The sequence below is a fragment of the Trachinotus anak genome, unplaced genomic scaffold (assembly GCF_046630095.1).
Source record: "Trachinotus anak isolate AG129_WGS33_773 ecotype Australia unplaced genomic scaffold, CSIRO_AGI_Tana_v1 ptg000032l, whole genome shotgun sequence".
NCBI lineage: Eukaryota > Metazoa > Chordata > Actinopteri > Carangiformes > Carangidae > Trachinotus > Trachinotus anak.
The window spans coordinates 16892785-16914777 of record NW_027273883.1 but is presented as its reverse complement, the minus strand read 5'-3'; the positions used below and the strand labels follow the sequence as shown (position 1 = coordinate 16914777).

Here is a 21993-nt window from a genome sequence, read left to right as displayed (position 1 = left end):
TAGAGAAAGCTGCTAAAAACATAAAATAACAAATTGTCTCGGTGCTCGTAATTTCAGTCATGAAAACAGCAGGAAATGGTGGTGCATATTTTAAAAAGCTTGTGTCTGTGAAGACAAACTATTATACTTTGTACATAGAAATATGTTTGAATACTGCGCTGAAAAAATGATGACTTGTAGAATTTCCCTTTAACAGGAACACAACATTTAAATGTACGCTTTGTTATGTTAGGCAAAAGTAAAATTTGAATAAGGCCATTTATAGACGTATAAAGATGATGGTTACACTATAAGTGATTCAGAAAAGTGGCTTCCCCTGAATATAACAGGACAGCCAGTTGGATCGGCTGCTGCTGCGGGAGTCCAAACGACCACTGTAATTTGTACAACACAGAAATGAATCAGACCCCAAGGTAAATACAAAGAGGTCAGAAGTACAGCTTGTTCCATGAAGAGCTCCTCTGAAATTGGAATTTACTGTAGATGAGTCAATAACCAGATTATGTGCAGGAATTTGTTCCTTCACTGAGCCCTTCGAGGCACAGTTACATGCAAATTTCACCAGTGGGGCCAGACATTTGTAATTTCCCATGAGCAAGTGCATCGTTACATCTTTTCATTTTCTCACTTTCCTTTTTGCATTTGTTTTGCTTTTAGCGAGAAGCATTTCTATATTGTACAATATTGTTTCCTTCATGCAGAAAAGCACCATTGCTCTCTGGGGTATTTGCCTGATTAAAGACAATCAATCCAACATTTTATTGAGGGGCCCAACAAGACCCAAAACCTGCTTTCAAAAGGGTTTGAGGATGCCAGTAAAACAAATTAATCCTGACAAAACAGCGTGATGCACAAAAAGAATCAAAACTGGTACCATGAACATCTCTATGATCAAGGTTTAATCTGGGTAATCTTTCACCTTGTTTGTGAATCTGTGTCTGTGTGGCTGTTAGACTGTGTTATGTTTAATCTCCTCTCAGATATAACAATACAGAAAAGTCAATGCGTGTGTGTGCGCACATGTTTACAGTACGTAGGTGCGAGACAGAGAAAAGCCCTTCCTCTATTCTGGCGGTATTACCAGCCCACCTCTCCAACTCCCCAGAGTGTTATTTTCAGCTCTGATGACTCTCAGCAAAACACACACACTCACACAACATGCACACACAAACGCACACACACACTTTTACAGACCTAAGGGCTCTATCACTGCCTCCCAGCTGCCTCTAAACCCCAGATCATGGTAATAAAACACCCAAGCCATTAATTTCTAGATTTATTCAGCCTTTATTCATACTCAGCCATGCCAGGGGTTTTACCAGCTACCAGCAGAGTGGTTAAGCTTATATGCAAGTCTGTGGAGTACAGGCTCCTTTTATCTGGGCACATGGAGTGCACCCACTTCTTCCTCTGGAAATAGAGATAATAAGCAGACCTCTGGCTAAATGAAAAATTCAGAGTCCATGTAGGTTATTTATCTTTTGATGCTAAAATATTAATTTTATTGCTCTAATATTTGTCAGCTTGAGGAAGAGGAAATACAAACTTGTGGCTAGTGCACAGAGCAGCTGTGCCAAGGGCCCCGACTTAATGTTTCTGCCCTGTAGTGTTGTCAACATGATCTATGAGGATGATCTGTCACATTTCAGTTCTTGTTCTTGAAAAAAAAAAAAAACATCTTCCAGAAACCTGTGTCTAACACAAACACCTAACATAAAGTATATTAGTGGCACTGACCTCTTTTGTGTCGCCGCCTGTGAACGGTGCCCACGACAGTCTGTAGAGGACGATGTCATCGGCTGAGTGATCCCAGCTGACCTCAAAGCTGTCAGTGCTGACATCACCGGAGCGTAGGTTCAGAGGACCAGGAACTGGAGCTGAGAGACAGAGAGAGACTTCACTGTTTTCCATAATTTTAATGTAAGTTTATGATGATGATGATTACAGTGTTAAGCAGTGTTTTTTTAAAAATGCTATTTAACTTTGAGCTAGCTTCTTTTTGGAGTGTGGTATAATCATGTACCAGGAATGAAACTGCTGCTTTCCTGACTGTACAGGGCAATTTCTTGCACAAGTTTAAACTGTTTGTTCAGCCATTAGCTTTGTTACATCTTACAAAAACACTGTTGAACCACAGCTTTTTTGTGACAACTCTAATCATGTAGATTCCCATAAATTCCCACTTCGCCATCAAAAAGCCTTAAATGAGTTAACACGTTTGTGTTAGTTGGTGGAATTCCCTCTCTTAAATGTGGTCCACTGAACAAACTTTGCCAGGAGATAGATAAAAATCCACACGGCCCTTTAGAGTGAGGAGTTTAATAGTTGCTTGCCAGAAATACATTTCTTTCAGCTGACTCAGCACTGGAGCCAAACTGCTTGTTGCTTAAAGGGATATTCCTACAAATCAATATCTGTTAGTGTGACAGAATAGCCAGGGACAGTGAAATGACCTTTTAATGGGACTGGGCTATTATGCTGTGGTGTAAATGAGATGGGCAAGCCGCCAAAACAGCAAAGGGACCAGTAAGGGTAATAAAATACAACCGCTGTTTGACACTAAGACAGAAATGGTTTGCCTTCTAATTTTCTGAAAATACAACTATTTTCAATAAACTGAGACAATATTGTCTCAAATATTGATGGGGAAATGGAATAACCAATGGGGAAGACAATTTGGACAAATCTACTTGATAATTATCACATGTAACATTGCTCATCTACATCTGCCTAAATCTAATTTAAGGTTTTGTCGTGTGACAGTGACCGGTTCCTTACTGGTAGTGAATCCATCGGTGAGCGGCTCTGACTGGCCGTTGTCGTACACGGCAAAGATGGCCACTGAGTACTCCATCAGAGACGACAACTCACTAAGGTCATAAGAGCTCACTGGACCGACCTCCACCTGAAGGACACACATATCCACACAACCTATAGTTATGTCTGTACAATTAGACACTAGTTTAATCACAGGAGGCTAAAAAGGGTACAAATCCACTAAAATGTGTTTTTGTAAAGATTTCTTATTTTTATTTTTCACAATAGTGGCAACGCAACTGTAAGTCAAAACCATATAGCCATGTAAAGAAAAACCTTCAGGAGCAACATGTAATGATATGCTGCAAGCATTCAGTGAACACACTGGACACAGGCACTAACTTCTACCTGCAAGTAATGGGAGTTTATCCAACTTGCACGCACGCACACACACACACACACACACACACACACACACACACACACACACACACACACACACACCCACCATGCCTGTGTAATTAAAATATCCCTCTTTATTTTCACAGTGATTTCTATCTGTACTCAATGGTTAATTTAGTCTGACCTTTTCATACTAAAGAGAACAATCCCCACAGTCTACATCTCTTTGTCCCTTCCTTCCTCCCATCCCTCCTTCCTCTTTTTTCTTTTTCCTCAACTCTTCTCATCCAGACGCTCCCAGATACATATGCTGTCAAATATAATAACATCATCATAAATGTATAAAATCATTGAGTCACGCACCTCCTCTGTGACTAGTTCGTCTGTCTTGACCCACATGATTCGGTAACCTTTAACTCCGTCGGGCGCGGGGTCCCAGCTGATGTGGGCGGAATTGTGGGTGATGTCAGAGAACTGGAGGTTACTGGGAGGAATCAGTGGTACTGAAGGGAGAGGGAGAGAGCAAATGGTTGATGTGTGTTCATAAGAATGAACTGCTTTGAACTTAAGACCTTGAGAGTGAGAACATTTTTGGAGAGAGATGATGTTTTCTCCAACCCTGACTTCTACGCACGACCGTTTGAGTTGTTCTGACTTATTTTTACAGTTCAGATTAGAATTAAAATTTAGGTAAGGGTTAGAATAAGGGCTCTCATAAGGTTAGAGAATAAAAACTGTATGTGTGTGCATGCGCATTACTCACATGTAGTTTCCTGGTTTGTAATGGGGTCACTGGCTTCCTCTCCATACATGGCATAAACAGTGACGGTGTATTCAGTGTGAGGGATCAACCCATCCAGCTCCAGCTCTGTCACTGCCTCTGATACCTTCATCTGCGGACAAGTGCACACAATCTAGCCTTTAACACAAACGTTTGGACTCTCTGTTGCCAAGATGCTGTTTAAAACTATGAGCTGAACGAGCACTCATCTATTCAATATATCTTTATTTCTGTCTTTCTCTTTCTTTCACTACCTCCTTCTCGTCCAAGTCTCCATCATCTGTCAGAGGTGCGTAAAGCAGCATGTAGCCAGAGACGCCGTCCACGCTGTTCCATCTTGCTTTCAAGGTGCTGTGAGTCACATCAAACAGCTGCAGGCCCGTCACAGTGGGGAGGGCAACTATGTACACACACACACACGACCACACACAGACAAACACATAGCACAGTTTAAAATCGAGGAATGATCATACGAGCAAAGACTTTTGAGCTGGTGTTGATTAAGTGAGGTTTGCCAATATTGTAACTTTTGTGGAAATGTTAGAAAATGGTATCTTTTTGGATGCTTTTATCTGCTGGTATTATGAATGCATCGTTGTCAATATGTCCGGCTTCCATGGCTGTCAAACTTTTAAGTGACTGTTATTAACCTGTGATCTCAAATGTTAGTGGGAGGTTTTGCAAGTATGTTTCTGCGTGTGCGTTTGTGCCTGAGAATAAACTTACGGGTTGTTTCTGATCCTCTCAGAGCTTCACTGGCCTCATTTGCATACACAGCAAACACAGCCAGCTGGTACTCAGTGAGAGAGCTGAGATGCTGCAACACCACTGAAGTTTCACTGCTGTCCACTACAGCCTGGAGTGCAGGAGGGTGAGTCGATGGGAGGAAGAAGGGGTGTGAAAGATGGATTGGAGGGACAGAGAAGAGAGATGAGGTGTGGAAGTGAAAGGGAGAAGGGGGGTGAGAAGGGGCAGGGGGACAAAGAATAGCAGGGGAAATGGAAAATGGGACAATAAATGGGGTAAGATGAAAATGACAAATCGAAGAGTGGAAAAAGAGGAAGGCAGGGCAGGAAAGAGAGATCGAAAGAGAATGGAAGAGGAGGGGAAACACAATCGATTTACTGAATAGGATAAAGCACAAATGTCTGACGTTAAAGAATATTTTTCATTCTGAACTGAATGGATGACAGTTGTGATACAGATTAGATGTGGGCTGAGCCAGCTGGAAAGGTCTCCTCACATGCTGCTCCAGAACATCTGGTCCCTGTAAACCCAGCTAAGCAAAAGATTTAATAGTTTCTGTGGTCAAATGTTCTGGAAAAATCAAGCAGGTGCCTGGATCAGCCAGGGTATCATTTCTAGTGAACCTTCATTACCTGCACGGACGTTGAGGGGAGTTGTGAATGGAGGGATGAGAGAGAGGGGCACGGATGAATGATACCACCAGCGTCTCAAGGAAAAACTGAGCTCAAACTACACACCTGGCAGAGGACCCCTGATAACTCCCATTGGTGTTGTAATTATAATGGAAAGGAGAATGTATCCTGGCCTAAACCCACCTCTCTGTGCTCCTACTGAGGGTCTTGACCTTGCCTCTGAGCATGAGCATGTAAAGCTTTCATATAACAGTGAAGTGGAGATGACTTTGTTTGTAGTGATTATTCACTCCCTCAGCTTTTCCTGATTCAGTTTAAACATGTTTTCTGTGCAGTAGTTCTAGTGATCTTCTCAGCGAACAAAACTCAATATTCACCTCCTGTGGTTCTCCTCCCTGAGCAGGATGATAAACCACTCTGTATTTCTCAACATTTCCGGGGGCGTGGCTCCATGAGACCCTGAAGCTCCGGGCTGTGACCTCTGACGTCACCAGGTCAAGTGGCGCTCCAATCGTCTCTGGTATCTGCTCTGAAGGAATAAAAGAAGAGGAAAAGGGAAGTATAAGAAAACAGATGGCATCAGATTACATAAAATCGCTCCCAGTGAGGAACTTTTAAGTAGAAAAACTCACACACATTCAGGATCAGAGTAATGGAGATAGTGTTAAAATGTAATCAAAACACATTAGACTGAATTTATGATGTCTCTTTAATGACATCCTCTTTCTGTGTTTTCCATCCTGCATCTTTATATCCACAGGGATGGAAACTTATTGGTGGAAAAAGTGAGAAAGAGGAGCAGGATGGAGTGTCCTAAAATAATCAACATTTTGTAGCAGGGTATTGTTTCCATTTGGCTGCTATATGATCTTCCCAATGGAGCAACTTTGCATTAAATATGACCATCTCTGGCCATTTTAATATACAGGGTTTGATTCACACCAAACAAAACCTACTTTATCACTGTGGCCGCCGTTAAGCCCGTCATCTCAATGTGACTTTGCATCATCCAATCATTTAAGGATGCATTAGGGAGAGCCAAAGTGATCACATTGCACATTGTCGACCTGAAGTTTTATTTTGCTTCGGATTATTGGAAGAGTTCATATTACTGAGTGAAGTTACTACTTGAGTTTGGAAAGAAATACACAAAAATGCTTATCTGACGTATAACATGTACTTAACTGCACAGTCTCTGTTCTTCACTCTCTGTCTCATTGTCTACTTACTCTCCTTGATGTCTTTATCTTGCTGCTCCACTTGTTCACACACTGTTTTGGTCAGACTCTCTACTATGGAGCTCATGATGTTGAAGTCGGCAACATTGTAGACGTGAGTGCTTTCTGGTTCTGAGGCGATGGAGCGCAACTCATTCTCATCAGCATTCTTTACACCTGGGAGGACAAGAGCAAACATATGACTGTTGTGATTACATTTAGTGACAATATCAATCTGACTATAGCACAACATGATAGTACGATACAGTTAAGTTCAAAGAGACATCAATAAATGGATTTAAAGAGACAATAAGTAACTTTTTAACTCATTGTGGCACAGATATGAATCTTGTGCCTGTCCTCACCAATAGCAAACAGCTCAACCCCGGCATTACGCAGGCTCTCTGCAGGTGGTATAACATCATCCTGTGACTTCCCATCCGTGATTAGAATCCCAATCTTGGGCACGCCAACACGCGAGCCAGACTCAGGCTTGAAGCAGTTCTCCAAGATATAAGTCAACGCAAGGCCTGGAAAGAGACACAGGGTGAAAGAGAAGAGGGACGAATGAGGAAGATAGAGGCAGAGGGACCAGGGTGGAAGGAAGGAGAAAGTCAAGAAAAAAGGAAAAGTTATTTAAGGGAGAGAAAAGGAAGGGTGCAAGGAGGAGCAAACCAAGAAGAAAAGGGGAAATAGATAAACACTGGTTTGGATCAGTATTAACAGCTAAATAAGGAATCAGTGAAATCCAGCACCTGTGAGAGTGTTTCCTCCTTTGTACGGCAGGTTCTTGACAGCATCAATGACTGCATCTTTAGTGTAGAAAGCATTTAGATGCCACTCTATCCTGGGATCGCCACTGTACTGAGCCAGACCTACAAACACACACACACACACACACACACACACACACACACACACACACACACACACACACACACACACATTGAATTCACACCTGATATTACTGTATAACATGTCATATGCTTATATTTCTCCTTCAAAATTAGATACCCAAGACAGCAAACATAAAAAGGATAACACTTCTTGACAGACATAAGGAAATATCTGAATCAGTGTGATTAAAATAATTTCACAAACATTCACAACCATATTGTTTCCTTAGTCTACCCATCTATTCAAGAAGGAAAAATAGCAGGGACCCACCTATCCTTGTCTTATCAATGCCAACATCAAAGGCGTTGACCAGGTTCTCCAGGAACAAGCGGACCAGCCGGAAGTTGATCCGACCGATACTCCAGGAGCCGTCCACCAGGATGACGATGTCTGCAATGGCTTGAGTGTGGCACACAAACTGATCGACTGGATGAAAAAGAGAAAAGAGCACAATGAGGTCAACAGATAGCTGATGACAGTATCTGTAAAATGAGCTTTATAGACGAGAGGAGAGACAACAAGAGATTTAGATTGTAACTGACATGAATTCAAGTTGACCACAGCTGGGGACAAACACACAGAATAAAGTATTAATGAATAGGTAATTGAAAAAAATAATGATTTTACTATTGATGTTCAGGTTTCTCAGCCAAAACTTAGAAAACACAATGAATGCACACCTCAAGTCGACAGGTTTCAGGTTGTTTTTATTGAACAAAACACAAACTGTAAATTGAACAGCCAGAAACAGAACAGAGACCATTAGAAACCATGTAAAATATTCTTTACACACTGCACGGTAATACATCCACATAATCTGAACCTTTGTCAACCACCAAAGCTCTAACATATACTCTGCCTATTTTCTTCTTATCTTAGCTCTTAAAACAACAACAACAATATGTGATGTAAAAATACCTTTTTGTGAGCCTCATTTGAACTCTGCAGTGCTTTTACCCCTAAGTCTCCTGACCTTTTCTCCTGGGAATTAAGCTCTCTACAAGTTATTGCAGAAACTGACTCCCTCTTCATTAGAAAGACATTTTTTAAAAGTTAAATCGACGCATGAAACCTCCCACCTGAAAGTAATAGAGGATAAACAGGAATCAGAATTATCAAGGGTCACACCCACACACATTAGGATTTGCATAAAAACACATCCACAAAGATATACAATATATGTTCACAAATGCAACACCTTCAACATCTATATTGTGAGGTAGTGGATATTAAAAATACAACAACAGATCTCTCTCTCCTTCTCTCTCTCTCTCTCTCTCTCTCTCATAGACACACACACACAGACTTCCACGAGGTAATTTGTCATAATTCCATGCTTATCTTGTCATCCTGCCCACTGTAATATTCAGAAAATGAATACATCCACTTAAGGTTGCATCATAAATCCCTGATCTGTCTTCAGACGTAATAGTGAATAACCCAGTACATGCTGATAAGGCTGGACATTTGTGTCTAAATGAAGCAAAGCAATAAAAGAGAACGCTGACTCAAGGAAAATCAATTATTACCTTGCATTTTTGTTCAATTTAATACATTTAAAAGATTGAGATTAAAGACAGTGGAGAGAGTCAGTGCAGACACACACATTGGGGAGTGCAGTTTTTTTAAATATTTCCTTTAGGACAACAGAGTGGAAGGTTCAATTTCTCACTCTGTTCTAACGACAGATGTTAGTTTAGTGGCTCAGGTGCATACTGGGTAATTGCAATGGCTTGGGTTAGTCCCAAGACCTTTGTTCCAATTTTGCTTCCCTTGTCTTCCCCCTTTTGGTATGCTGCCAATTATCAACTGTAAAATTATGCAAAACAGGATAAGTAAAGGTGTTATTTGGTGGCAAAAAGAAAATTTCTTTCCCATGCTTTTGAGTATTTTTCAGAAATCCAAACTAGTATGAATTACAGGATACTGCTCGAGCAAAACTGTTATAGATAAAAAATTTAAAACAAAAATCCTTTTATTTTAATTTAAATTTTTGCCTGAAAAATATATGTAACATTTACTCTACCAGCTGTACTATTTGTGTGATCATCTCAGACCAACACTATCTCAAGCTTGAAATTCATAAAAGACCTGTTGTCTGATGATAAGCAACGCAGGTATTCGTTACAAGGAGTGATTTTCCAGACAGAGCCGTCTGTCTACTGTCTGTGTCTGTCTGACTGTTTGAACCATCCATCTGCTACAGACGGCAGAGGAAGGAGAGAAGAGAGGAGACAACAAGGTCGAGAGAGATAGCTGATGACAGTCTTTGGTTTGCAAATGTATAGCATGTAAAAGCATGATGCTATTATAAAACTCTTCAGGTGAAGTTTTGAAAATGCAAAGATTATGAGTACACAGAAGAAGAGAAGAGAGGAGAAGAGAAGAGAAGAGAAGAGAAGAGAAGAGAAGAGAAGAGAAGAGAAGAGAAGAGAAGAGAAGAGAAGAGAAGAGAAGAGAAGAGAAGAGAAGTGAAGTTTTAGCTTAGTTTGGGAGTTTCACTAAATGGCAAAAGGCTGAGAGGCCAAGGAGTGAAAAGAGGATTCTTTGTAGAGCCTCCCCTCTCACAAAACAAACAAGCATGGTCTTTAAAGACACTCTCAGGTTAAAGAATAGAAAGAAAGAACCTCAACTTATCACCAGAGAGGCTTTTTTAAAAGCGATGAAAGGCACACACACAAACACACAAATCAACTGAGACGCTGGTCATTGATAAAAAGTGAGAGACATTCAGAGGGTATTAGTATCTATAGTAACTGCTGTTGACACTGGTTAAAACGAAAGACGAGGACCTTAATGGTTAGAGATGTAAGATGTAAGAGGGAGAGTGGAGTACTGTGCATTGTGAAAGGCCATCAAGATTGATGAGGGAGATTGTAAACAAAGGATTAGAGGGTCGGTAATTACAGCTAATTACAGCTCACTGGCCATTCCCGAATCTCCTGTTGGCAGGGTGGTGGGAACGTCCTTCAACTGAGCATAACACTGGTGTTTTACATCTGAACTAGTAATCAAGGTTGTCCCCTCTCCTTCACATTATCCCTGCTGACCTCTGTTTACTTTAGTTGGATTTGAGGGGTCGTTTCATAAGAAATCATTTGCTACCATTTAGTCTTGTGCAGTTTGACTTCAATAATTGCTCAAAGCAGATAATCCATCTCAGTAAAACATTAAACCTTGAGTCAAAGCTGGGTTTTACTCTCATTTCACTTTGCCCAGGTTGTGTGTTTTCTTGGGTCAGTCACCTGATAGAACAGAAAAATGAAAGTCTCTGCAAAACCAATCACCATATGTGTCTTATAAATATAAATGCATTTGTTAACTGGGTTGCAGATAATTTCAAGCAACACTGGATTTAATGTAAGGTTTGTGTTTAATAATTGCATGCTTTGAAAGTTTTATTAGGTTGTGTTACCAAGTAGTAAAGGGGTTGTGATTCTAAGTGACGCTGGTAGTCACTGCTCTGCTGCAGTGACAGGAGGAGCTTATGTGTCATAAAGTCAGCTCATAAAATGAATTTTATCAAATATGCTTTTTATTTTCACACATTTAACTTTTTTATCTCTATTGTTAACACTGAAGAATGTCCAACACCAATCATGTTCTCATTATACAACTCCTTGGAAATTTGTCATACTGCACATACTGTACATGTTCATCGATTTTTTTCAGTGATTTAGTCGAAGCTGATTTTCTCAGTCTCATTGACGCCTAGTTCCAGTTTAGAGAAATTATGCATCTCACTAATCTACTAATTGACAACCTATGGCAACATAACATAAAAATAACATAATAACATAAGGACTGAGAGATCAGTGACAGCATACTAAAGATGGAAGTGTCTGCTGGCTGCGACACACGTGCTACATCACTAAATTATAACATGTTGTGCCAAACAAACAAGTAACTGTGGACTGTACATGAAACTGCCACATGTAGCTGTTACATAGTGTTAACTAACTGAACTAGTTCACTGACAGACTTAACGTTAGCTTACCAATATCTACCAATAACACATTCAGATTGAAAAGTAAAAGAGCTAATGTTTAATATTGTCAACACATCTAATGATAATGATGTAAACTGGAAACACGTTTAATTAAATTTTACAAAAAACACAAAATATCTGGAATTACAAACCATTGTGCTGGAAACAGACTAAACGAACAAATAACATCAGCTCAGTAAGGTTAGCTTACTTGAGTACTTCTCTCCCAGCCAGGTAATAACTCTGAAACAGTTCTCTAACATATTTCTCCAAATAGTTTTTGATTTACTAAGGTTTGGCAGTTAAGTGCAAGTCTGATGTATAATTTGGCTACAGATGTAGTTTGAATTTAGGTGGCAGTAACTTAGAAAAGACTTAATGAGGAATTTACAAATAGCTGCTGCAACCAAATTCTGAATCTGTTTGCACACTTCCTGGGGGTACAGGGTACAAGCTGAAATATTTATGTTGAAGTTTTACATCATCTCATGGAATAAAACAAAATTATCCATCTGCAGAATCTTATATTTAGTAATTAACTGACATTTTTTTCCAATAAAATTTCTTCAGTGTTTTGGAAAATAAACCACAATTGCATCAGAATTACCTCTGCCATAATGTCACAGATTTTTGTAAAGCAGACACACAAAGAATTGGCATATAGATAGGAAACGAAATCCATGCACACATATGATGCTGTTTCCCTCCAAACATGAATGTTAGAGACAACCCTCCAATATCTTACTACTGTAATTACTATTGGATGCCTCCTCTCTGCTCTCTGCCTGACTGCTAGACAACAGCAGGCTGGTCAAAGGTCCCTCTGCTCCTCATAAGTCCCATCTGCCTTTCTTCTTCTCCTCCTCTTCTCTACCCCCCCCCCCCCCCCCCCTTTTCTCTTCCTTCTTAAAGCATTTGCTGCAGGTCAAAGTGCAGCTACTGTGGAACAGTGGGGGAAAAGTATCTGTGTGCCCACATGAGAAAGAGAGAAAGTGTGAAAGGGGGGGAAGAGAAAAAAAGCAAAGCAGGAAGAAAGAAAGATGGTGAGAAGGCAAAATGCTGAATTTGGGTTTGATGAAAAACCGCTGATATATTGACAGACTCTGTAGTGCCAAGTCTTTGCTTTGTCCAAGTCTGCAATTACCCCTATTCCTCTCTGCCTTTCTCCACTCCTCTATCTCACTCCGTCCATCTCTGTGGTTAACTAATAAGAGACAGGCTTTGTTTGGCACCAAAATCTGTCTTAAACACTCCACTAAGTAAAACAAACTGCCATGACAGAGCATAAGACATGTCAGTCTCTACTATAATGTGTGTGTGGGTGTATTTTCTATTCATATGGGGACCAAATGTACATTTGTGGACAGAAAAAAATAGGAAAATCCTATTAAGTGGAGACATATTCACAGCCCCTAATTTCTTAACAGGCCCTTTAATAGTGGAGGTGTCACAGTTAGGTCAGATTTGATGTTAGGATAAAGGCAAGAGTTAAAGACTTTTTTCCACATACTGTATTAGTTTTGGGTTGACATATCTGTACCTGAATAATCTCCCAAATCTCTGCAATGGTATTACATTTACTGCAGCAGCCTTTTTAGTTCCACCAGCCACTGACATTTCCTAAAGTCATGGATGGCAGGAGTACTGCTTCTGTTCTGCTCTAGAGCTTGGCTAGTTTTCTTTTCTGTGCAGGATAGCGTGTTGCAGCTCAGCCAGCTATTGGAGCCGAAACCCACGTTTCACTCAAGCAAAATGACGTCTTGGTGAACATGACAGGAACCAAGTATTTGAGCTTTACTCACTTACCAAGTTGCAGTGGCTTTCACCATGGAAACTAAACTAAACAATGTTTTCATGTTTGAAACGTGTTTCAAGTTGTTGGAAACTTTGTTAGGCTTCATTTAGCCAACTGAACATAATCAGTGTGATTAGAACAACATAAAATGACAGGAACCATCTTTGGAAAAAATTAGTTAGAAGTGTACTTTTAGTTTGGTCCATGTGCCATCCGCTAACATGGAGGGGGCTGGGTTAAGTACAGTCATTGGTAGCTAGTGACAGACAGTAGCATGGCAAGTGTGTTCATTATTTTCAACAGCTGTTTGGCAAACACCAAAATGCAGTCTTTTTTTTTGTTTTGTTTTTTTGGAACCAAACATGCAATAGTCTTTCTACAAATATTCAGATCTAAGCAAATACACTTGGTTTCGACTGCAGACATAATAAGGATTTTATATTTACAACCTGGTAAACACACCCATTCTCAATCTCAGCAGATGTTAAATGTTCAACATGCAAAGCTCCTTCACAGCAGTCATATCACAGTGACTCAGCATTAACTATACCAGGACCCTATAACCGAAGCAATTAAATAGAGTTCAGCCATTTTTCATTCTATTATTTACATCTTTCACATATCAAAATCTCCTCAAAAAACCTACTGAAAACTTCCCACACAATGAACTCTAGTACATGTAGGGACTGTAGAACAGATTCTCTAAGCAAAAGCCTGGCCAATCTATCAATATGAATGGTACTGAAATTAGTGCTGTAATTTTAATAGGACACACTGGAAAAGCACAAAACCATCCAGCCTTATGTCAGACCAGTACTGTACACACCCAGTATTACTCAAAACTGTTATGTCCTCTAGCCGAATTTACAGATTTGTGTATATGTGTCTGTATTCACTGATTGCAAACCATGAGGTTGGCTGAACTATATTTGAACCTTATTCTAATAGAAGCACATGATTAGAAAAAGGCGCTGCCATTACTGAACCTATTTACATTCAAGCACATAACTGGACAGACACCAGCCATTGGCATGCGAGTGCGTGATTAGACAGACCATAAACCTGGTGTCCATGAGAGTGAGCCACCGCATTTTACAACTCACTGCCCACGGTACAGTCTGTAGAGCTGTGGGAAAAAAGTATGTGGCTCCCGCACAATTGAATTAACTTGTGTGGGAGTGGAGAAACGGGGGGTATTAAAAATGGGACTGCAACAATGGTAGCCACTGTTGGCTGCAACTTGTAGACAGACAGGCAGTGACAAAGACAGGGCATAGCACTGAAAAGAGAGAGAGATGATATAGACAAGTACAATAATATAAGCAGCAGTAGAGGTTTAACACAAACACATATAGGCTACATGTTATCCACAAAGCAGAGCAGTGTAATTAAAGAAAAGCAGATTGCTCTCTAATCTCCTATTGCCAGGACATAACACACACTCAAACACGTGGACATATTTGTGAGAGTAATGTCTGCACAGTATACAAACAAATACATACAGAGACTCAAGCAACACATATTTAAATACACACACACACACACACACACACACTTATCTAGTTTAGAAAACTTTTCCACCCTCTCCCTCCTTGCTTCTTTGTCTCTCTCCACTCTCATTAACAGTGGTTCTTCCCAGCCGGCTTTGATTTATTGCTGACCTCTATTTAGCCAAGGATCAGACAGACTGTGCTGTCATTTCAGTCTTTCCCTAGTTAAGTTAAGTGTGATTGTGTTACACTGTCTGGAAGTAACATTTAAGACAGTGACAGGCATGCAGATAGATGGATAGAAGTGGCGACAATGAGCACATTTCCGTTATTCTCTCAACCCAAAGTCTGATTTCCTGGGTGAACTTGCTTTCAGAGGAGCACTTCACCTCCGACATGAGGCTAATTTGTTACAAAAATAATTGGACACTTATTCCCAAAGAGTTTAATATAAGTTGATATGTTTGATTTTGATATATTACCCTGCTCAGAATTAAATACAAACTTCAGTGAAATGATGAAAAAGGAAATGACTCCATGGAGTAGGTGAACTGCCTCTTTTATGGTCACCCCTGTTAGAAGTTTTCTCAATATATCCTTTCAGGATGAATAGTAATAAGATCCATTTTTCCTGCCTGCTGTTTATCGTGTCGAACCTAATGTTTCAATATAGGCAATTTTCCTGTATATTGTAGAGAAAATGTCCACTTTAAATCAATACTGTCTGTTCTTTTCCACCCCATCTGCTCATGTGTAGGTGTGCTTGCTAAGTGCTCTACCAAACTGAGATGAAAATGTGGATCACATTTAAAGAGACAGCCACAATGAAGCCAAGTGAAAAACTGACCCTGATGGCCAGTTTTCCATATCATAACTTAGTGTGCATCTGTTTAACCACATGTGCCAAAGAAGGGACGACACTTCTCATAATTTTATATCAAAACTCCACTAGTCTCATCTCCTAGAAAATAATGTACTTCTAATAGATGTACAGAACATTTAGTCGAAGATGAATTTCAGAACACAGCAGACATATAAACTTGTCATAGTAGGAAAAGCACAAGCGTCATTAATAAGATTAATAAGGTTAATGATGACTGAAGTGTCCCAGTGAGACGCGACAGTGTGACAGTGAGCCAACATGAACAATACCAGGACCTTGAAACTGAAGCAACTAAATGGAATTAATTTTAATATTTGCAGTACACCTGTGCTTTTCCTACGGTGACATGTCAAAATAACTTGTGTCCTTTGAGTTGTCTTTTAAAAGCATTACCTCATGTCACGTTAAGTTCGGAGGATTATAATTAACTTGTCATAACTGCTGACAGAGATCACGTCACGTCCAAAACTCCAAATTAGCTACTTAATCGACCTTGAGATTGTGACAGGTGAGACTGTCTTTCTGGTGCTGTTTGATTGAACCCAAGAATGAACTTAAATGCTCAACCATTAAGTCAACATGGACCAAAAAGATCTACAATTGTATGACATGAGCATAACCTACATAAAAACTGTTATTTGTTTATTGGCTCTTAAATTGGAAATAATTTCATGAAAGAAAAAAACAGCCAGTAAAGCAAATATCTGACTGCTGTACACTGCAAGATAAAAAAAAAAAAAAAAACAACAACAACTAGCGACCATGTCAATGTCACAGTTTCATTCCTAAGTCTTAGAATCAGCATCAACCTACAGAGCTGTTTTAGCTTGCCAGGTTGTGTCTCCGCAAAAAAAAAACTGGCGGTGCACACAAGCTCAAAAACTAAATTCCCTTTGTTTTATTGGCTTGTTTATTCAATCAAGAGACAGGCAGCAGATTGATACGCCTGGCGTTTGCTCAGTGGCCCTCAGAGCAACTCAGACAAACTCAGCCAGGAGCAAACATTCATATTCATCTGTGAGTCCTGTTGGCCCACAGTGCGTGAGTGTGTGTGCCTGTGTGTGTGTGTGAGTGAGTGAGAGTGAGAGACAGTTTATATGTGTGTGTAGGTGTGATCCAGCGCGTTTTAAGGTGCAATCCGACAGCTGTTGTCAGACAGTTTGTGTCGTTCCACCAGAGACCTTTCCTTGCTTGGCCTCCTGCTCTTTAATCCACTGTCTTGTTGTAGGCCGCTTCACTGAACACATACACATTGTCACAGAACAAACTCTGTATGTAAGCTCAGAGCAACACATGGCCTCTCTACCTTTCTGCGTGTTTCTCCATCTCTACTTGTCTCTGTTTGCCTTGCCTTGCTCTTTTCTTTCTGTTTGTCTTCGTCTAATCTCTGTCTGGTACACACACACACACACGCACACACACACACGCACACACACACACACATACACTTGTTGAACTGTGTGAGTTTCTATTTCAAAAGCTGAGCCCTTCTTATCATATCTGGTTATTTTTTAGCTCCATGCACACATGGTAAGAACTAAAGAGATGGGTGTGGCTCTTGAACTTTGCGATTTGTGTCACTATTTAATACAATACTGGCTTAATTATTAATTCTAGAGATTTTGTATGCCAGCCTACCATCTATCTCTCCACTCCTCTGTTTCCATCTTTTAGTTGGTCTTAGTCAAACACAAGCTACTATTTGTTTGACAGATGTATACATTCATCATCTCAAGGGAAGGTAACTATAAGCATAAATAAGCCAGGAAACTGTGTAAAGAGGACTTACTGCAACTAAACTACTTATTATGAGCCACTGGAAAATCATGATAATTGATGCAAAGCAGAGCTATGATTTAGCCATATTCCACAAATGATAAAATTTCATTTTTTTTAACCAGAAGCCTCTAAGTAAAGAATAAGCCTCGCTTCAAAATAGAGGGATGTAGTTAATTTTGCCATCCTAAGAAAACATCTGGTGTCATTTCAAAATAAAGTTCATGGTCTGATGCACTTTGTCAACCACAAAGCTTCAACCCAGGGGATCACAAGAGGCAGGAGAGCAGAAAGGAGAACAAGAAGGAGTGGATGGTAAGAAAAGGTCAGATCAGGTCAGGCAGTAAAGCAAAGTTGAGAGATAAAAAGAGGGGAACTGAGCATAAAGACGGGATGAAGGAGGCAAAGAGCAATAAATGTGTCATATAAAGAAAGAGGCAGTGCAGAGCTAAAAAACACAAGTACAGTGAATAAACAGCAGGACAGAAAACTTATGAAAAACAGAAAGTTGTTCAAGGTCTGTTTTGGCTCTAAATGTAAAATTACCAAATTGCTCTGTTTTGCATTTCTACGAGCAGGTTCTTCTACAATAACCTTAATCCGTTGCAGGTACTGTATATGCTGCTGCATGCACAGTGCCCTTTGCCTCCTTCCAAACACATTTTCAACTACTCTACTGGATAAACTACACCTGCAGTGGACTTTTTTATGCAGAAAACGGGGTACAGCTACAAAAGCATAGCTCATACCACAGACGCAGAATATTACAGTCAAAGTGGCAGAACTTGTCCTTGTGACCATGAAGAGGGAACAGAAACTATGGCAGGGGCAAATCAGGGAGGAAGTGGACGCTAATTATTCTAATTGACCTCTGCACTTAAGGAGTCCTTGTCACTAATGACCGAAATGCCATTAGCTCATCCACACACACATGAACTGGTTAGCCACTGTCATACAATTAGCTCAACTCAGCCATGAACTCCCGCTCTTAATCGAGGACAAGGACAGAAGTCTGGCTACCACAGCGACCACACACACACACACACACACACACACACACGCACACACACACACACACACACACACACTTGTCTAAGTGAGCAATGGCTGATCTGCTCCCAAGTCTCTGAACACACATCAAACGTGTGTGAGGATGATATTTCTTTACTTCCTCTCAACAGGAATAATTCAGTAGTTGGCAATTGCCCAAAACAAAAAGTAAAATGCAGCTTGCGATGATGGAAAAAGTGTTTAGTGAGACGAGACAAATGGAGACGAAGTGTACATTTCTGGAGGACATTTACCTGAGATCGCTCTTTGTCACCTCACTTTTTTTTTCAGTTTATTTTAATAGTTTCTCTTTAAATGCTATCCTTACTTTGCCCTTCACGCTGCAGACCAGTTCATATTCAAACTGTGCATTTTTACATCATCTGCAAATCAGGTCTCCAACAAATTAATTTTAACTTTCTTGGAGCCTTTCATGCTTTTAAACATAACATACATGTCTGGCTTTGTTTGCTCTCAAATGGAAAGAACTGATGTCATGTTAAGAGGCATTCAGAGGAACTGATAACTCACCAGTCAGCTGACTGCGCTGCATGTATTCACTGTATTTGTTTCCTTTCACTTGTGGTATCGGTTTTGGCCTCCTCACTCAGTCTGTCCAGCTATTTGTCAGCCTAGTGACACATCTCTTTGGCCACAAGCCTTTGACATATTGTGTAGCCACTGAGCATCACACTGACTGATTGGTGAAGACTAAGAATTAAATTAAATGTGGGCCAAAATGCACAAAGACGGAGGGAGTCTATAACTGCTAATTCTGGAGCCTAATAAGGCAATAAATAAAGCAAGACACACAGGCACTCATGCAGATACGCACACATAGCACACAGGCACAGAGGCCCACAGAGATGGAGAGATTTAGAATAAATTAATGTTAAAGCTGGGAATTAACAAGGTGATAAATTCAGGGAGATGAACACACACATACACGCTCACACACCTAGCTAGGGAGCGCCAGAGCTGAAATAAATGATAATGTTAGGAATTAAAGTTGGCTATAAATACAGTGACCCCACACTCCAGGTGTGTATTTGTTACCCTCTGCAGATGTGATGGATAGTCTTTCACTATCAGAGTGGCGAATGTCAACAGAATCTCATTGGCCTCCAGTTCAACTTTAACTACGTCTGTCCCTTGAGTTCAGTCTCTGTGTGTCTGCCTGTGTGTGTGCTGGTTTTAAGCTCCAGTCAGGGACTGGGGGAGGCAGCACTCCACTCACATCTTATTAGGTAATATGTATTGAAAGTGGCACCAAAGCATGGAGGAAGGCAGAGGCTGTTGTCCTGTATTGCTCAGTGATCTCCACTTGTGTGTGTGCGTGCGCTCTGATTGCTCGATGTATGAAAGCTAAAACAAAGCAAGTCAACCAATTATTATTCAGTGAACCAGCAGACTGGTATTGACATCAAAGGTAGTAACTGAAGAGTCCTTAAATGTTTTCAGTACCTTTTTATTGATATCTGCTATTTTGATTTGAGTGAAGGGCAAATACAAGAATGTTCAAAACAAAGTGTAATTGTTAAAATATGTTGAAATACAGTTTGTTTAAAAATATTTGGCTGTTCCACTGGAATTCACTGTTACTACAAACTATTTTTTTTTACCTCAGTGGTCCATTCAAGAATGCAGCATTAAGCTTGGACTTGCAAAAACCAGTGTTGGGTTACAGTATCTGTTAGATCTTTATGGTCTACAGGGCGACAACCATCTGTTTTACTACTGGAGGCTACTGACCCACATTTGTAACAAATACAGTCATCGACACACCTACAGCACACGCACACACACAGATGTCCTCTGATTTAATATTGCGCAGCTGTCCAAATAATGGCTTTTATTTTTGAGGAAACATTGTTTAGGGCCAATTTCCAATGAAAATATATTACTGTTTTGCACAGGGGACGACTAATGGATTTGTTCTTGCTTTGATAAGCGAAACACAGATATTTATTGTTACTGGCTGCAGAATCCCTCACTGACTTTGTTTTGAATGAATCGTGGATGAAACCAGCAACAACAGCTAACTCTTAATATAGTAGATAATGGAACATGCATAAATGAGTTTTAAATTTTTATGTGTAGGGTAAAAATAATTTGCTAAATATTGCTTTTGCCCTCCATATGCCTGTTACAAAAATGCTTCAAATGAGTGTTTTTGGGCTGCTGGGCCACTTGTGTTAGGGACACACTTAAGGCTCAGGAACAATTATGATCATGGTTAAAGGAACCAACACAAACCTTTGCTTCTCACAGTCTATTAGAAACAAAGTTATCACTTGCACGGCCACAACAGGTCACTTGTCAGGAAAACATGACCAGTGTTCGAGCTTTTCTGGCGAGGAGATCAGCAGAGCGAGAGAGATTTATCCTGAGGGCATCATGGATATCTGTAACAAATTTCATGACAATAGTCCAAGAGCTGCTCAGATTTTTCACTTAAAAGTTAAAATGTCAACTTTGTGGTGGTGCTAGAGGAAAGGTCCTGATCTGGTTCACCAAAGTCAGTAGCTTCATCCTCTGGGAACCATGAATATCTGTACAAAATTATATGGTAATCCATCATAAATTTATTTGAGATATTTAAACCTGAACCAAGGGGGCGAGCCCATCTACCAACAGACATCCCTAGAGCGGCAGTACCAATCTGTACAAACCACCTGAAATAATCATATATAGATATCAAATGAAACTATGATAAGAACATGGTTTCCTTTACATGAGAAGCTGCTGAAAGAGATTTCTGTCGACAATTAACCATGAACAAAGATGGCAACCTCCTGAACTGATGTCATTTGGTCCCAGTGCGTAAAAACATTACACGGTATTTGCCTCTGTCTCATTGTCTCAGTCCAGAGTGGAAAGAGTGCGTTGATGTTTTGATACTTTGGACTGTGAGAATTAAGCATTAATGTCAAGCACTGAAGCTGCCATTTTTTATTGCAGCCAGTTGATTAAGTAGCGCAGAGAGAGTTTTTTGTTGGCAGAGATAAAACTGACAGAAACAAATGGCAAGTAAAGCTATGAAATACTTTGCCTGGCATTTCAGCTGACAGGGGCCTGAAAATGTTTTGGGTTTTTTTTTGTCTGTCTGTCTGTCTTTGTTGTACCTGCCTTTTATACAGTTTAGATTCAATGTGTCCTAATATTATCACAAGCAGATTTACAACAATGTCTAGAAGCAAAGTAAAGTAGTAAAGAAATGAATATTTCTAAGATAAATGTGAATCTAAAGTTTGTTTGTTTTCTTATCAGGGATGAGGTGGATGGAAGAGAAATGAGACCAGTTACCGTCGATGAGTTGTGGTCGTTCTGTCCTATAGCTCTACAGCCAGATCTTGAAAGACTAGACTCATCAACAAGAAATGGTTCACAGAAAGTGAATATACAGAATAATATAAGTGAAAATAAAGGAAATTGATATGTTCTCACTGAATCTGTCTCCATGGCTTTATGATTTACCAACTGTGTGTGTGTGTGTGTGTGTGTGTGTGTGTTTGTCTCTTCCATTTGAACACTGTAAAGAAAAACACTCCACATGTTACTGTATTTGAGTTTTCAAT

General features: G+C 40.0%; 1 protein-coding gene across 2 annotated transcripts in view; it reads right to left on the bottom strand.

The window, feature by feature from the left end:
• The window catches only part of col14a1a (collagen, type XIV, alpha 1a), a 124045-nt gene that overhangs the window by 80186 nt on the left and 21866 nt on the right, over positions 1-21993 (bottom strand). For both annotated transcript variants that reach the window (XM_071469378.1, XM_071469377.1), the window contains exons 6-16: positions 7704-7859; positions 7292-7411; positions 6902-7066; positions 6549-6713; positions 5697-5848; positions 4667-4796; positions 4195-4340; positions 3923-4052; positions 3523-3662; positions 2779-2905; positions 1738-1877 (exon numbers count right to left, since the gene is read on the bottom strand). In XM_071469378.1, the coding sequence (XP_071325479.1) occupies positions 1738-1877; positions 2779-2905; positions 3523-3662; positions 3923-4052; positions 4195-4340; positions 4667-4796; positions 5697-5848; positions 6549-6713; positions 6902-7066; positions 7292-7411; positions 7704-7859 (1571 nt within the window). The remainder of the gene's footprint in view (positions 1-1737; positions 1878-2778; positions 2906-3522; positions 3663-3922; positions 4053-4194; positions 4341-4666; positions 4797-5696; positions 5849-6548; positions 6714-6901; positions 7067-7291; positions 7412-7703; positions 7860-21993) is intronic.